This window comes from Cyprinodon variegatus, unplaced genomic scaffold (genome assembly GCF_000732505.1).
Source record: "Cyprinodon variegatus isolate N-32 unplaced genomic scaffold, C_variegatus-1.0 Scaffold126, whole genome shotgun sequence".
Classification (NCBI taxonomy): domain Eukaryota; kingdom Metazoa; phylum Chordata; class Actinopteri; order Cyprinodontiformes; family Cyprinodontidae; genus Cyprinodon; species Cyprinodon variegatus.
Window position 1 is genome coordinate 273,319 of NW_015150579.1, and position 18,111 is coordinate 291,429.

The 18,111-nt window shown below is 38.2% G+C and overlaps 1 protein-coding gene across 1 annotated transcript in view; it reads left to right on the forward strand.

Annotated features, from left to right (window-relative positions):
• The first annotated feature begins 1,367 nt into the window (after window positions 1-1,367).
• The window catches only part of mllt6 (myeloid/lymphoid or mixed-lineage leukemia; translocated to, 6), a 45,726-nt gene continuing 28,982 nt past the window's right edge, over window positions 1,368-18,111 (forward strand). The window contains exons 1-5 of the mRNA XM_015375841.1: window positions 1,368-1,602; window positions 6,025-6,104; window positions 6,197-6,251; window positions 6,374-6,483; window positions 14,225-14,328. Coding sequence (XP_015231327.1) covers window positions 1,494-1,602; window positions 6,025-6,104; window positions 6,197-6,251; window positions 6,374-6,483; window positions 14,225-14,328 — 458 coding nt within the window. The 5' untranslated portion in view covers window positions 1,368-1,493. The remainder of the gene's footprint in view (window positions 1,603-6,024; window positions 6,105-6,196; window positions 6,252-6,373; window positions 6,484-14,224; window positions 14,329-18,111) is intronic.

The window sequence follows — 18,111 nt, forward strand, 5'->3', positions numbered from 1 at the left end:
TTTACATTGTATGTCAGATAGGGCTGCTCAATGGGGCAGTAAGTAGCACTGCTGCCTTGCAGCAAGAAGGTTGTAGTTCGATTCCCCAGGTCTTTCTGCATGGAGTTTGCATGTTCTCCCTGAGCATGCGTGGGTTTTCTCCGGGTACTCCAACCCTGCGACCCCACTTGGGATTAAGTTTGTCAGAAATGGATAGATGGATGGATGGATGTAAAATATGATCTGTAAATAGCAGATGTGGGTTGGGTGTTAGTGTTAAGTGTCAAGTAACTAAGCATTAGTACTTACTTGAGTAGCAATTTCTAGTTTCTGTGCTTGAGTGTTTATTTTTCTAATGACTTAACTTTTAATCCCTACATTGATACACAAATATCTGCAGTTCCTACACCTTACCTAGCTATTTAGTCATCCAGTTTATGTCTTTATATGTCAATTTAATAAACAAAAAACAGTAATAGTGACAGGGGAGATGAGATGGGGCTGGTAAACGTTGCAGATAACGGATGCAAGATGTTTACCATCTATTCCCTTTTTATGAGATTTTACATTTGCATGCTGATCATGTTTCAAGCTCTACTTACATTTGAATATTTGCAGCATTATGCTGTGAAAAACAGAGCATTGAGATAAATTAAACTTTTATACTAGACCTCTGTTCAGATTAGTCTACATTATCTTGTTTGAAATTTTATTTAAGACTGAGTCAGCAGTATTTTGTCTATACCAACATACTCCGCAAAACATGAAAATTAACCCATTTTTGTGCATATAACTCTTTTTTTAAGAATAGTTTATAAAAGTTATTTTAAGGCAAACACTTCATTTTACATTTTTACTTAAGTACCCTATAATGTAGAAGCAGTACTTTTTTTTTACTTTAGTAAATTAGTTCAGTCGGTAATTTTAACTTTACATAGTCTCTTTTTTACTTAAGAAAATGAGTATATTTGACACCTCGGGTAAATATTAAAGTCATTCCTATGATTGTTCCTGCATTTATTTCAAATACCAGCAGATGGCGCTGTTTCCTCAGAATTGATTAACTGAAGCAGATAACGTTTTTGGTGCTTGAGCTCCATTATTATATATATAAATGATGATGAAGTGAATTATTTTATTAAATAAAAAGACAAAAACTGTAAGAGGCTAATTGTGGTGATCTAGAAAATGGATTTTGGCTCAATCTGAAGAGATCAGCACTGAGCATGCGCACTGCATCGCTTCTGGGGAGACATCGCGGTGGAAATGTAGAGGCAGCGAAGCAGCGCATTTTTTATACGCCGAGATTTGGTTTCGCCGCTGCGGCAGAAAAAAAAAAAAAAAAAAAAAAAAAAAAAAAAAAACCCCCCCCCCCAAAAAAAAACAGCTCGTCCTACGCAGCAAGCGACTACACCAGATGCTGCGCTAATGTGTCGGCCGTTTACCTGACAGGCCTGGCCGAGGTCTGAGCCGTTACCCACGGGGAGACATTTATTTCTTCATATGGGAGAAGCATGCGGGAGATGGTCGGAGGCTGCTGCGTGTGTTCAGACGAGCGGGGCTGGGCGGAGAACCCGCTGGTGTACTGCGACGGACACGGCTGCAGCGTCGCCGTTCACCAAGGTAACGTTTAGCCGCCGTTAGCTTGTAATTAGCGGGCAGCTGTGGCGGCTGTGCCTCGGCTGGCTGCGCTCCGAGGACGGCAGGTCTCTGAGGTGGGCTTGTCGCTTCTTACGTGCGTTGGATAGGTGGGAGGGGAAGGGATGGAGGAGGCAGGCGGCGTGCTGTTTGTTGTGAACGCTAGGGCCGAGGCTCTGCTGCTGAAACAGGAAGGATGGAGTCTTACTCGGTACGTGTCACTCGCAACCAGTTTAGACCCGATGAGACCCAGCTTAGACACCTGCTTTGTTTTATTACATATAATAACACAGGGCTGTCAACTCTCACCCATTGGGAGTGCGACTCACCCAATCTCAGTGTCTTCACTCTCACACCATATTCCCAATTCCTCACACTAAAAAAATGACAGACATTAAAACTCAACTCAGTCTAGTTTAATAATCTCCAGTTGGAATTTAGGAGTAATTAAACCAACATTAATATTTTAATTCTTAAAGCTTCCTGGTTTGCCTCTCAAACCCATAGGAGCTCCACAAAAGAAAAAGAATCATTGCATTTTATTTTTCAAAAGCCACCAATGAAAAAAAACAGCTGCATCCAGAGAGGATTTGCAGAACAGCTCAGTTATCTTGGATCTATAGAGGAGAAACCACCAGGTTTTCTCATATTCATTTATTATTATTTTGGTCCATTGAATATGTTTAAAAAATTTATTTCCATCACATTTTCCAAACTCAAAACATCCAGAGAAGTGTTGTCTCCTTTCATGGTGAGTTTTTAGCTGTTTTGCAATTGTAAGAAAAACTAATAACATAATGAATGAAGGTTTTCCAGCCTTAGCCTACTACCAAATATTCATGTGTAGTTTGCAGGGGATTCGATTGCACTGGTTCCTGTATCAGTGTCAGTAATCCAGTAATAGCTTATTAGTTCCCCATTGTTAATTTACTTGAACTGCAGAGAACAATTAATGAGCAAAGTTGTGAAATTCTTAGTTTAAAGTATATTTAAGATGCAGGTATTTTAGTAGGGCCCATTCTGCTTCAATTCTGTAAAAATCACCAGAATGTAGAAAATAATGTATATTGTGAGAGAAATGTTCTACATAACTATGGATCACTTATTATTATTCGGTAACATTTACTGTTTTATAAAAAAAATTCCAAATTTTACCGCTTTGTTTCCGTTAAATCCTCTGAAAACCTCCAACCTATAGCTGCACCTGTCCTCATGTCACCCTGACAGGATTTCCTTTCCAAACTATTTAGAAATCTCACACCAAGATTTGGTGAAAAGTTGGCAGCCCTGTATTTATGTGTATATATATATACACACATATATATATATATATATATATATATATATATATATACACATATATATGTATGTATTGGAGAAGCCAACTTTAGAATCATATTTCTATGTAATAACAGGTAACGAGACATGATTTAGGGCCTATTACTGCTGGTTATTATTTAGGTACTACTCACTAGGGCTTTTTTTAACAACCACAAACTTATTTTGGGCCAACTCAACATGAAGCTTAAGATAAAGGACTGTTTTTATATTAATAAATTTGATGTCCCTCATTTATTAAAAATAGGGCTGCAACTAAGGATTATTTTGCAAATCGATTAATCTAGACTTAATCTGAATTTGACTTGGCTTGAGCTGTTCTTAAAGAAAATATCTTAAAAACTCAAGTGCTATAAATACTTTGGCAAGGCCCTATAAGAAACATGTGTGGACAAAATAGTTGGTACCTCTCGTTCAATGAAAGAAAAACCCCACAAAGCACACAGAAATAACAGGAATGAGACAGAAGTAATAATTAATAGAAATTCTATTAAATTGAACAAAGTATAGTCAGACCTTGATTTTCAAACATTTGTCATGTGCAACATATGTGCAGCGGCAGTCACAGGAACATCAAGCTGCTTGGAGGTGAAGCACTTAACATGCTTGTCAATAATTTTTTTCTAATCTCCTGAGACGACTTTTTCCTTAATTTCTTCTGGTCCATGTTGAGTGTGATACACACCATGTCACCAAACAGCACAGTAACAACCTGTCCACTGACTGATTACAATACAACATTGTAGACACCTGTGATGCTAATTAGTGGACACATATTGATTTAACCTCCCAAAACACATTTTAAAGCGTTTACAAATAATAACTCAGATGCATGAAAATTACACTGGAAAATATTTACCGATATAGAAATGTTAGACATCATTTGACAGCTTAGATTTTCTACAATTCAACCACCTAGTTCATTTTATGGACACAGTGATCACCAAAGCACAATTAACACAGATATAGCAGCATGTCAAAATGTACAATGACAAAGCAGCCACAACAACCAAGCATGAATTTATTATTGCTGTTCAAAAATACCTATTATTTTCAAGAACAAAAAAATAACTTTGAGTCATGTTTGAACTGATGAAGCTTGGGTTTTTTACTCACCCAATTTTCATGTATATATACTGAAACTGGAAGGTGTTAGCTTTCAAATAATGTATCATGTAATTTGGGCTTACAGTTCCTAAGTTATTTTCTTTTCTAATTGGGTAAGCAAAATAGGCGAATTTCCCAAAATGAGGTGGATATTAAGAGGATAACATGTCCCTTTAGTCAAATTGTTTCCAGCCTTTTCTAGGGGTAAAATATTTTTTTTTCAGACCTGCCTCATTAGTTTTTTTGTTTTCTTTTTTGATAATTGAAAATCAGTTATTAGGTTCAAAAACAATGGCGGACTTTCATTTGTTCATTTTCATAGATTTTTTATTTATTATTGTATTGTCATATTTAAGTTGTGCCTGTCAAACTTGTGGGTTCTCCTTTGTTTTGAAAGAGGGATACCAACGATTTGCTGATGAAGATTCTCAGTCATCCAGGTCATAGTCATTCTGTAAAAGTTTAGAAAAAACGATCCACTGGACTTGGTTTCCAAGACGTTTCGCTCCCACTCCAGGAAGCTCTTTAAATTCAAATGTCTGTTGGGATACCAACAGTTTGGTGCATGTGTGTAAATGGAGTTCTGTTTCTGAAATGACAGAGAGGCTTTTTAGATTTTTTTGTGATGACAGATGAGTTTAATAGTAAAACAGCTTTAAAGTTCAAAGCTGAGTTGAAAGCTCCCTATAAAGATGAATGGGATGTTTATGAGGACTGCTAAAACCAAACTATAGCTGAAGAAGAAGCAGGTCTTCTCTTCTAGATGGGGAAAAAAACTGAAGCAGCAAAGCAGAAATTTATTGAATACCATAAATTGAAAACAGGAGTGGTGAAAGCTCTTTATCTTTTAGCTTATTTTTTTCACTATACTGACATATTTTATTAGACATATTTCTTTTTAAACTATTCAACCCATATAGGATTTTATGCAAGCTTCGAAGCAGTTGTGTAACAAGAAGTATTGTTTTGTTTTTTTAATTCAGTTCAACTTTAGGTTGTTAACAGAAGTTGAAGCTGGTATAATAAAGTGTTATTATTATTGTTTTAGATTTGTCGCACCTTTTTGGGTGTTTCTTGGGATAACTGTGGTGTAGTAGGAGCAGGACTGATCGGGCAGTTATAATGAGATAAACAATTTCTTTCTTTGGTTTATTTTTGCTTACAGATCATTTGTCTTTGTTTTTTGTTTGATCTATTGCTGATCATCTGCAGACTAAAACATGCAACGTTTTAAAAATAAGAAAGAAATGTATCCTTGTGTGCTATTAAGAAGCTGGACAATATTTCAAATCACAGTCAGGATTTGATATTTTAGAAGCTAAGAAGTTCCTGGTTTCATGCATTCGAACCCTGAAAGCCAATTTTATTTTTTTAGAAAGTTATATAGACATCTTTTTCCTGACATCTAAAAGTAATCTCACTTGATGTCAAAGCTCTGCTAGATATTTGCAAACTGAAATGATTAAAACAGAAGAAGAGTTTATTCAATTCAATTCATTTTATTTATATAGCGCCAATTCACAGCACATGTCATCTCAAGGCACTTTACAGTTCACAAGAGTTGATATAATCAGCAGTCATATTGAAATCTCTTGTGATAGAGAATGTTTAAGATGTGTCACGGATTGTCTTTTTATATGCAGATATCATTCTTTTTCTTTGCCAACATGAGGTCATGGTTGAAGAGGAATTGCTTATCTGCTGCACTAGCAGGAGAGTTACTCTTTTTTTTACCTGTTTAGATAACAAAAGTTGTCAGCTGCGCTTTTTTAATTTCAATAGTTTTTCCAGATGTAATCTGCAGGTTTTGCTTCTCTGAAATTATTTGGTGGAATAAGATCATACCTATGTTTTGGAGGAATATATTTTAACAGGAAAAGTTCTTGCATGTTTGGGATTTAATTTTTTTCAAAACCAAAATGTAAATTTTTATGGCCGGTTTTGTTTGTTTGTCTGTCCCAGCATGCTATGGCATTGTCCAGGTTCCCACCGGCCCATGGTTCTGCAGGAAATGTGAATCTCAGGAACGAGCAGCACGAGTAGTGAGTATGCCAACATCTTTGTCTCTCTCTTTTTTATTGATGATGAGAAACTTTCCTCTTAAAACTAGCTCTACTTCCTTTTTTTGCCTCAGAGATGTGAGCTGTGTCCCCATAAGGATGGAGCCCTTAAAAGGACAGACAGTGGTGGTAAGTCTCTGCCTGCCTTAATTGTCCTGATGTTCCTCTGAGATCTCCATCTTTACCCTAAAAGAGAGTAAAGATGCTCTTAAAGAACCTTGTCATCTTCCTTTAATCTATCTGCTGATTAGGCTGGGCCCATGTTGTGTGCGCGCTCTACATCCCAGAGGTTCAGTTTGCCAACGTTCTCACCATGGAGCCCATCATCCTACAGTATGTCCCACATGAGAGATATCTGAAGGTACAAACACTCTCATTTAAGTAGAAAACATGTTGTAATATTATAATAATGAACAGGTGTCATTTGATGGTGTAGGATCTCTACTCAGTATATATATATATATATATATATATATATATATATATATATATATCAGGGATGGAACGGTTCACAAAATCCACGGTTTGGTTCGGTTCACGGTTTCGTGGTCACGGTTTGTATGTTGATTGTTAGCATGACATGTTGGTCGTGTTGCTGTTAGCATAAACAAAACGTGTTGCACAATGCTTGCACACTGTTTTTATTTACAACTTGCACACTGTTTTTATTTACAACTTGCACACTGTTTTTATTTACAACTTTCTTTCCGCCGTCATCGTAGGTCACTCTAAATGCAAAGTGGTCCCATACAGCAGATGTATAAAGTGCTGCTGGTTAGGGTTGTCACGATACTAAACTTTTCAACTCGATACCGATACTAAGTAAAATATTCGATACTCGATACCCTTTTCGATACCACAAGGATAGAAACAAAGACACTAAAATTCAACAGAAATATTTTCACTATTAAAAAAATACAATAAATAAATAAAAAACAATAATATTTTGGGGTTGTATGCTGTGCCCAGTATTAAGCAAGCTTGATAAAAAAACTTACAAAATTAAAATTAAATGTTCCTTCCTTGGCTATGCTTTGCAGACATTATAATGACACTAGCCAAACCAGTTAAGCAAAAATAATTCTCAGCAGCTGCACCTGTTAAAAAAAAAAGTCTGAAACTGAAAAATGCACAGAATTATTCAATCACACAGTGTTCAGAAAGTGCATTTTCCACTATTCTGCACCTTTGATGGCTGTATCGATACTTTTGAAAATGAGTATTGTATCCGGATACAACGTTTCAGTATCGATACTTTTTTGAGTATCGATACTTTTGACAACCCTACTACTGGTGCGTCTTCCAACTCCCGTTCTTTCCCACTCGCCATACCCACACAATTCTCCACAACAACTGCTTTATTTTCTGCTACACCCGGCTACGCTGTTTGGCTTCTTCTACTTGTTTACTACTGGTGGTTGGCTTTGGTCGCAGTACCGCCATCTTCTGCTCTGGAGTGTACACGCTTCGCCTATGAGAAAAAGGAGCTGCGCCTGAACCGAACGCAACACACGTGAATCGAACCAAGACAGTCGAACCGAACGGTTCGGACGGTTTTCATAAACCGTTCCATCCCTAATATATATATATATATATATATATATATATATATATATATATATATCCAAATTTGGCCAATCATATATCAACGTCATCTGTTAATCAAGGTTGAAATAAGAACGATTTCCTTTACCATTGAGTTGTGTCCCCGTATTTACGGGGATGGACGTCTGTGTCTTCAGCAGGTGTAGGGCTAACAGAACTGCCAGTGTTGCGAGGCAAGGGCTCAAACATTTACGACTGTAAGCCTTCTACGCCAAACCAAGCTTCTGCCGCCCTGGCGTCCTCTTCCACAACATCTTCGTCCCCACTTTCCTTCTCTAAATAAAAAATGTATGATGGAGGAGACTCATCCACGACCTCCAACAAAAAACTCTCCTCCTCTTGCCTGTTTCCGCCGTCCATAGCGTTCCTTGACAGTGTCATTGCTAAGTGCTACTTGGTCCCAATGTAATTTCCCATTGGAAACCTACTAGCACTAAGTTGCTAACTGGTTAGCAAGATGCTTGCGAACCTTCTGCCAAGACAATCCTTGATAATCGACCAATCACATTCACTTTATTCATTTGTGTAAACTTGTGCACCACTCGAGAGAATACAGAGCTGCAACCGTTGGAACAGCCGTTCCCTACGACTTTAAAATTGCAGGTGAATACGTTTGTTTATGAGATCAATCTATGTATCCATATGTCAGCTTAGAGGGCGCCATCATCCTCCAACAACTTATGGTCTTCTTCTGCGTCTTTTTACAAGGCAGTAAGGTGCGGCTGCAGCTCCCAACTCGTGTAATGCAAAAAAAGTGTTTCCATTGCAGGTTTGCAAAATTTAGGAATTTTGATGCAAGCAAAAAAAAAAAACACCCCATCAAAGCGTTAAAACTTTTATTTAAAAAAAATTTCTGAAATTGCAGTGTTTCCATTTAGCAAATTTAGTTTTCTTTAATTAAAATTTGGGTAATTTGATGGTTAATGGAAAGGCAGCTATTGGGTGTTTAAATGAGCGAGCTGATAAAAGTTACCTGTGGCAACTGTGGAGAAGAGAGCAAGGATAAAAAAAAGTTTTAGGCAGAGATGGATGCATTTGGTTGTTGGTTGTTGAACTATGGTTCGAATCACGTTTGTGGTATGAGATACAAGGATAAGTGTATTGGCTTTTCTTAATGACAATGTGTCCATTAAAGGCTGTGCTAAGAATCATTTTGTTTCTCAAAATGGCTTCAGGAGGAGAGTAAGTTATCCATCCTTTCATTTTCTTGTGCTTATCCGGGGCGGGTTGAGCTGTCTAAGCAAATATTCCCAAATGTCCCGATCCACACACACTTCCTCCAGCATCTCTGGGGGGGAACCCAAGGCGACACTAGGCCAGCTCAGAGACATAGTCCCTCCAGCGTGTCCTGGGCCTTCCATGAGGCCTCCTCCGAGAGTTAATTCTTCTATTTTATGTTTAACACCTGTGGGGGGGATTAGTGCTGTAAGGTTCCCATAAAGCCAAGCCTGGCCAGACTAACTTTCATCAAGTGTACGTCATTCTGGTAAGGCTCAAATTCTCCAGTGTAAAACAGACCAGACCAATCACAGAGCTTGAGGCTGAAGTTTATGCTTGAGTCGGAATTACCCATAATTCAGCAGCCCTTTTCTGTAACAGTAACAGTTAAGATTGCTGCAGCAACAGAGCAATATTTTCATAATGCCCAAATGAGCTGGATATATCTTTATGTTTTGAAGAACTGGATGATGTAAGAGCTTTTCTTTTTTTTTATATAATAAAAGAAAATGACAGTTTTGCTTCTCATCCTAGTTTTTCAGACTTATGCGCATTTTACACGGGCTAAATCAGTCTGGCTGGACAGGCTACAAGAACACCAGAGTCATTAACACCTTCACTTGTAAAAATAAATAAATAAGTAAAGCTGAAGGTCTGGATATGCAGCACTTCTTCATATCTATAAGATTTCATATGAGCAGACATCAGCTTACGATATTTGATGTTTTCTATAGGTACACTGTTCGTGCACAAGCTGCGAATTCTAAAACTGAGTGAACGTCTGGTTCCCTTTGGATGACTGAGAATTTACACAGGCAAGCTGGGAATACAGTTTATATTGGAGAGAAAGAGCAAGTTTTTAGAGAGTTGGTAACCAAAACGGTTTCCCCTAAGCCAAATAGTTATGTCATGTGATTTTCTTTTTTTGTGTATAATAATTCGTCAGGAGATACTGTTGTATGCCTCCCCTGCATTTGAATAAACCAATCAGAGGCCTAATTGGACCGGGGTTGGTGTGTTTACTGATCTTTTAAAAGATCAAATAAAAATTTCTTCTAACTGATCCTATCAGAATCCTATATTAAAGAAAAATATATGAAAATATGATAAGGATTCACATGTGGTTCACTGTCTGCAATCTTAATGTTTTAATAGAGATCCCAGTTGAATGATTGTTCTGTTAGTAGCAGTGTTGGTTTTATAAAATTGAGCTATGGATTTCCCGAATCAGAATCAGACATTCTTTTATATCCCAAAGGGAAATTACTTTCAATTCAATACTGATGCTGGAAATCGGTCTGATATCAGCGAGAAAAAACATCTAAATATGTCAACCTGCATCTAAATTCACTGATGTAATCAAACTCATAGAAATGCCCCACTTCTGTTTTGGTTAATGTAACTAATTGTTTAATATTATAGGGGTCCTATGCTTGTTGACTAAGAAATTAGCAATAATATTATGTATAATTGGTACTGATATAATATCTGATCGTTATCACCATTGGGCAATAATCATAGCTGCAGTCTAGATATTGCATCAGAAAGGAAAACTCATTGGACATCCCTAGATGTAACCAGTCTGTGCCCCTGAGGACGGATTTTTCTGGGGCTGCTATTTATAATGTCTTTGGCTGATAGTGTTTTTGTTGTTTAGGTTTATAAGTACTCAAACCCATTTAATTAAAATACCAACTGATCTATAAATGTCTTCAAAACCTTTATTGCTCGTAATCCTGAGGTTCAACTCCTAATTAATTCTTTCTGATAACAGTGTCTATCTTACCGGTACATGTTGGGGAAATGACAGTTTGAACAGCTTTCTTACAGATGCGTGTATTCAGATCATAATCTACTCTGAGAAATTTGATATCAGTTCTCTGGTGCTTCTATGACAAATCATGATTACATGATGTCTAAGCTCATGAGGGAAGAGAAAAACCTGCCTGAAAGAAGAGAAAGCTGTTCTGCTTCGCGTCCCCGTCACTTTGCTCCCACCTACACGTCCTGTAAAAACCATGAGCTTGCTTGTGGCGAGGTCACAGCAGCTGTTCTGGGAACTCTGGAAGATTTTCAGTAAGAGCAGATTTGGCATAAAACAAATACGCTCTTTTATATTTTTTTTTAAAAAAGGGGGGGGGACTGTTGTATTGACTAGATTTAAGATTTGCAAAAGTAACTGAAAGGCTTTAGACTTATTTAGGATATTAAATAAAAGGTTATTTTTATCATAAATTGTAATATTTTACTGTGGACTCATAACATTTTCAGACTTTTTACTGTTCTGACACCAAAGAAATTAATAAAAATGTATTAACACCATGTTAGTGCTTTTAATTTAAACAGGGATCAACCCATCTGACTTTTTCCTAGCTGTTGGTTTCTTATATATATTTTAACCTTTCAGATTTTGACTGGTACATTTTCCATCAGCAACACATCATAGTGTGAGAAAGAGGAATTTTGGTTGTCTGCAATCATATCAACATTTTTCTAAATATTTGTCCCTAGGTATTGATTGATTTCAATAGAATAGAATACAGTAATGATAAGGTCAATACAATCCAGACATTAGGATCTATTTAAAAAGGTCACACTCTGTAAACTAGATAGAAATGAGTATCCTAAGTTAAATTGGGGAAGTACATGTACAACTTTGGTTCAAATCTGCTTAAATCTTTCTGGAAAAACCTGTTTAATAATATAGTGAAATCCCTACATTGGATAAAGTTAAATGATCTATAAACTGGTCATTAAACTCAAAAAGCTGCATAGAGCTGTATGAGAATGATCAGACTTTGTAGTTTTGTTTATTTAGTGACGATGGCAAATTCTTAATAATTTGACAATGAAAAATCTTTCCTATTCTTATCTCTCTATTAGGGCTGCAACTAACGATTACTTTGCAAATCAGTTAATCTGTCAGTAATTTTTTTGATTAATCGAATAAAGGAAGAGTTTTTTACGAAAATAAAGCAGGTGAAACTAAAATGTTTCCAGTTGATGAGTTCTGGATATAGCATACTCCATCCATCCATTTTCTAACACGCTTACTTCCAAGTGGGGTCGCGAGGGGTGCTGGTGCCTATATCCAGTTGTCAATGGGCGAGAGGTCGCGAGTTCATCGCAGAGACGAACAGAACAAACAACCATTCACACACACACACTCATAAGCAGAATTTAGAGAAGCCAATTAACCTGACAGTCATGGTTTTGGACTGTGGGAGGAAGCCAGAGTACCCAGAGAGAACCCACGCATGCTCAGGGAGAACATGCAAACTCCATGCAGAAAGACCCTGGGCTGGGAATCAAACCCAGAACCTTCTTGCTGCAAGGCAGCAGTGCTACCCACTGCGCCACTGAGCAACGATTATTTCAATAATTGATTAATCAGGAGTAATTGATTAATTAATATATTAATTGATGATTAATCTATGTAAATGTAAACAAATAATCGGATGAATCCGATTATTTGTTTACATTTACATAGTCTATCCCTAACATTCCTAGTTATGAAATCCAATTTAAATAGCTCTGTTGTTGCTCATTTACCCTAAATGCAATACATAATAACATGATAACGAAATGGCTTTTATCCTTCCTTTGATTTTAAATGGAGAAAACTTGTAAATATTGAAGCTTTTATGTACTTCATGCTCAGAGATTGTTAGACCTTTCTGCCTTTTTCCTCTTAATAAGGTAAAAAATGCATGTTTTTTTCTTTTTAGTTGAGCTTTCTGCATCAATACCCACATTGCAGGCATTTGTTTACCATTCAAGAAGCTGCTAATAATTTTCCAAGTGTACTTTTAACATGTTATTACGGGTGGCTCGGCTTTATTTTCGACACCTTAGCTGTGATTTTATTCTTTTTTTTTACTACAGTCAGACATTTTTCCACTTAATTTGTCTTTGCTGTAGGCAAAGGTAAGCTGTAGTAATGTATATGTATGCAGTTGACTGGCAGTTTGTAGCAACAGGTGGGAGAGGGGCTCCTGTTAGGTAAAGAAAACTCCAGGTACTTCTTCTTGCATCCGTTTGAAAGGGCTTAAAGCCATTTCAACCACATGAAGAGAAGAACCACACGGTTTGAAACCTTAAGTTAAAAACCAACATTTCTTTTTAATGTTTAGTAGAGGTTAATACTAGTGTTAATTGTGTAATAGTTATTATCTGCAGACCTTCAGAAGGACTGGGTAGACCGCATTAATAACCGTAAAGATCTCAGCCCTCACATAGTAAAAAAGAATGGATGAATTAACTCTTTCTCCAGCTGTTCAACTATAAAAATATGTTTTGGATCACACAGGCCTTCCTAAAGGGAAATCATAGGATCATGTTGAGAATCTGGTGTCTTTGAAGTTTTCATGCATATGGCTGCATATAAATGCAGATGGCGAGTGTTTGAGTGCCTGGTTTCATGTTACTGTCAGCTACAGTAAATTGTATGCAGCTTTTTCGCCTCAGTCGGAGGCTTATTTCGATTTTTTTTTTCCGGGCTCGCATTCCTTGACAACCTCACAATGGACAGGGAAAACCTTAGAAGCCACTCTTCCCTTTGCACACTCGGTGTGGCTGTGTCTCTGGCTTTTCACTGAACGGTCGTCTTTCTCTGAGAGGGAAACGGAGAGCTCTGTTGGATGTGGGGAGTTAAGGGGAAAAAGGAGGGGAAAAGCAAAAAAGGAGACAGCCAGAGTGAAAAGGTGAAGAGCCTGCTGTTCCTTTGTCTCGCACCTGTTGCTAGGCCTCTCCTGCCCCCCACCAGTCTGCCCTGCTTGCCGAGGGGACGCCGATGGATAAATACAAAAGCTTGTTCGTTTCAGCTCATTTCAGCTGATGGTTTAGGTTTATATAAAAAAAGGGAAATGATTTTGGTAGCACAATGTGACCCTAAACAGGAGATGTTTAGTCTCAGATAAAGGTTTACCAAATGTTGTGATTCAGTGGCACATTGTTTTCTGAAGTTGTGAACACTATTAATAATACTTTAATAATGGTGAAACTAGAATACAAAGTCTCTGTGGCTCTCCTAAACATCTGCTGCACAGTTCAACCGTATCAAGCGTTCAAGAGTCTGTTTTGTTTTAAAACCCTCTCCACTAAACATCCTAATCATTTACAGTAGAGCACCAGCTGTGCTCAAATTAACAAGTGTTTAATCTTTTATTCATAGTGATTCCCTTTTATGTGTTTGCCCTGGCCACAATGGTACAACCACTGCACATGGCGTTGTTAATGAATGATATTTCCGTCTTTCTTTGGTCTCCTCTGCTGTCCAGACGTGTTACATCTGCGAGGACCATGGGAGGGAGAGCAAGGCGGCCTGTGGCGCCTGCATGACCTGCAACAGGCAGGGCTGCAGGCAGGCTTTCCATGTTACCTGGTGAGTGACGGCCATCGTGTTTGTTTGATGTTGTTTTTTGTCTACCCTGGCATGTGGTGCTGTTCTTTTAAAGAAAACCACACAAAAGATGAATACGAACACTGACGTACTGATATTGTGATCCTATGGTCTGCTATCTTTTTTTATCTAGCTCAACTGCCTATTGTTTTTTTCAGCTAGCAAAATATGAGCTGGAAAGCCTTGTAAAAATGAATAGCATTCAAAATTAGCACGATCCTTTGAAGAAAGGATTTGGCTGTCTGCTGTGTTTTCTGCTTTGCCATCAGGCTTTACCCCTGTACTCATTCTGAATCTTTATTGACTATATTCAAAGTTTCTCATTAGCTTTAACGGAACCTGGTCACTAGAGCGGGGTGATATGACCTCAAATCATTACCATGATAAATTGGACAGTTTTACCTTAATAATGATGAATGCATGATAAATGCTTCTCTATATGAAAATAATGGCATGTGCAAGAAATGCAAAATACCTATTTTTATTTATGTATTGACCAAATGACATCACAAACTACTTTCAATGAAATATAAAAGTCTTGTAACCATAAAATTCAACAATGTCTCATTGAACAGAAGAAAAATGTTTCCTCTCTTGCAAACATTTTTGTGCAAAGGTAACGGAGCCTTTTGCACATCTTTGAACTCAACAGCATAGTCGTGCTGTAGGAAGGAGGTTGGATATGTTGCATTTCGTGTTCTTTTGCTCAACATCTATGGCGTTTTGGTGCCATCGAACTAAGCGTGACTTAAGAACAATGTGCATAAATACACGTATCCTTGTTCAAAACCAGTCTGCCACGCTGTTCAATCTGACAACCTGCACTCACCCATTGTTTCATCTATGCTCGCTTCTTCACTGGACTCATCCGTCATTCTCTGTTTACGCTTATGACTGGATGGGTGGAGTTACATGATTCCCCATATACTGCAGTGTCTTCAAGGTGATCAGAAATACCAGCCACCTTCACACACCGGAAAAAACGGCAGAATTGACTTTATTTCTTTTACCGACATCGAAAATTTGTCGCTGGTTATGGTAGCGAATGACAGTAAAAATACGGTTTATTGTCCCGGCCTGCTGGTCACGTAATAAGAATATACAAATTGCTCCACCAGCAGCTCACTTTAGTTGCATACAATAGTGTGCAGATTAAATAATTGCAAACTGTGGATTATTTTATTTCAGCTCTGTTATACATTTTGATTTTGCAGTTTTTTTAACTGAACAATGTGCCACCTGTTTACTTATCATAACAAGACCAAGTGATCAGAGGAATTATATTGTAATAACAAAGGTGTAGAGCAGGGGTAACCAATTAAAAATCAGCGGGGTCCAAATAAAGAAAATCAACAACCAGTAAAGGTCCGGAGAAATTTTTAATTATAATCTGTTACTTTAAACAGAATTTAATAATGAAATAAAATGAGGAGTTTATGCATCCATGTTATATACATTGACTTTTTAAACAAACAAAATAAAAAATAAAAAAAGAAAATTTTTCGGAGCAAAAGTGCAAAAGGAAAGCAAAAAAGTCCAAGATCAGAACTAATACTGGTGCCGGGGTTAGCAAAGCTATTCTCAAGCTCTAAGTTATAGCAGCTGTGTCAGGACTCAGAACGTTGGATCCAGAATTGAGGCACACAGACTGAAGCGATTTATAAACAGCATTTATTAACTGCTCAGGGATCTGTGGCTCCTCAACTTGGACTAGATGACTTGAATCTCTTTAGAAGTTGAAACTCAGGTTAGTGACCACATAACAGGGAACGATAGCAAGCGAGTGAGTCACTAACCTGGTTTTTAAGTTCAGTCCAAGCCCAGAGGAAGGAGTGGAATCCAGTCGGATGATTTCTCCACAGCATGCGGTGGAAGCTGCCCAGAGAGTTCCAAGAGTAAAAGCCAAAGGTGCTGCAGAGCAGACAAACAAGCAGAAGCCAGAAGACCAAGTAGAGCATGAGTATCCGGAAGGAGAATCCAAAGCCGGTGTTGATGGGGAAGCAGATCCAAATAGGTACTAAAGGGAAATCCAACTCTGGTCGGGAGTAGGGGTGTAAATAATAATTGTTTTGTATCAATGCATCAATCCAACGGCCGACGATCCGATGCATCGACACGTCCGCAAGAGAATCGATTCATGTTTTTTTTTTTTCCTCTGGTCTATTTTTATCCGTTTGCTCCTGGGCATAATTCCCCCTTCCGTGCTGCGGTGGCGCTAAACCTATTTTGCCCTCCTACCTCGCTTCCTGGTTATACTCTTACAGCAGTGTGTTGCAGTAAGCTTGACACAGACATTTTTAAATTATGCTCAATATTGAAGCGTGGTCTGTGCTACACGCTGTGGGTCTAGATACGGCCGAGCCGGCGAGGAAGTGGGGGTGAGTTTAGTCCGACGATGGAGGGACACGAGGGCCAAAAAGAGCGGAGATTCAGGTGGGAAAAGGGTCCCAGCGTTCTTGCGCATCTCGCTCTTCTAGCGGGTCAAACTTCACTAGTTGTTTTCCGCAATTTCAGTCATAAAAACAAAACAAGCCGGCCTCCTCACTGTTTGTGGTCAGCTACAATTTGGGAGAGGTGCAGCGGAGCGTCTCTCAAGGGGGCGGGGACGTCTGGAGCCGAGGTATTGCATTGAACTCATTGCACTGATTTTGTGCAGTATTTTTTGATGAAACTTTTCTACTTCTGTTATTTGCTGTTGTTTAAAAAAAATGCATAACGATATTACAGCTTTCATTGATTTATTTCAAACTTTAAACTTTGTTTAGCCTGTAAGCTTTAAAAAAAAAATTTAAAATTTACCGATTAATCGAATCGAATCGTATCATGGTGTATTCTTGCGTATCGAAAATAATCGAATCGTTGGGTCAGGAAATCGATACTGAATCGAATCGCCATGATGGATGTGATTTACACCCATAGTCGGGAGACAGATTCAAGGTCGTTAGCAGGCAGAAACCAATGGAAGTCCGAAGACAGCTCAGAAAAAAAGATCTGCACATGGGCAAGCAAACTCAGAATCCAAGAACAGAAACTAGTCAGGATCAAGCAATCAGAATAAACACACCGGGTACGCTACAGAACTCTCACCTATGGCTAGAATAATCTGGCACTGATGGATGGGAACAAGCTGTTTAAATAGGAACAGGCACAGCTGGATCTGATGAGTGATATTGAAAACTGGGCAAAGGTAGGCAGGTGAATGATATAAACTGTATGAAGAAACCGTGCAGTTTCATCGTACAGTGTGAGTTCACAGCTCACGATGTAACTTCTCACACTGTATAGCCCGACGCTCTGATGCGATCTATCTGCTCATACTGTACGTCTAAAAACCATGTCCGACTTAGCTCCGCGGTGAGATGGCTCTACTCGGACTTGCCTATCTGGAAGCCAAACGAGCAGAAGAGGAATATCAAGCTCACTAGAGTGAAATGCGCTGCCTTGGCAAATTGTGCAATTTTGTGTGCTGAAAGCCCTAAGAAGAAAAGGCAACGATGTATTTGGAAAAACACATGGCTGAGCAAACGTGGCTAGTACGGTCTGACAATTTTACAGAAAGAACTCCATTTCACTGGTACCCCGCCATGCTTCTGCGTTTTCATCTGAGAGGAAGAAGAAGAAGAAGAATCCTTGTTTTAGGGCTGCAACTAACGATTATTTTAAAAATCGATGAATCGGACGATTATTTTTTCGATTAATCGATGAATCGGACAAAAAATATTTTTTATATTAACCTCTTTATTCCAAAATAAACATTTTAGACAG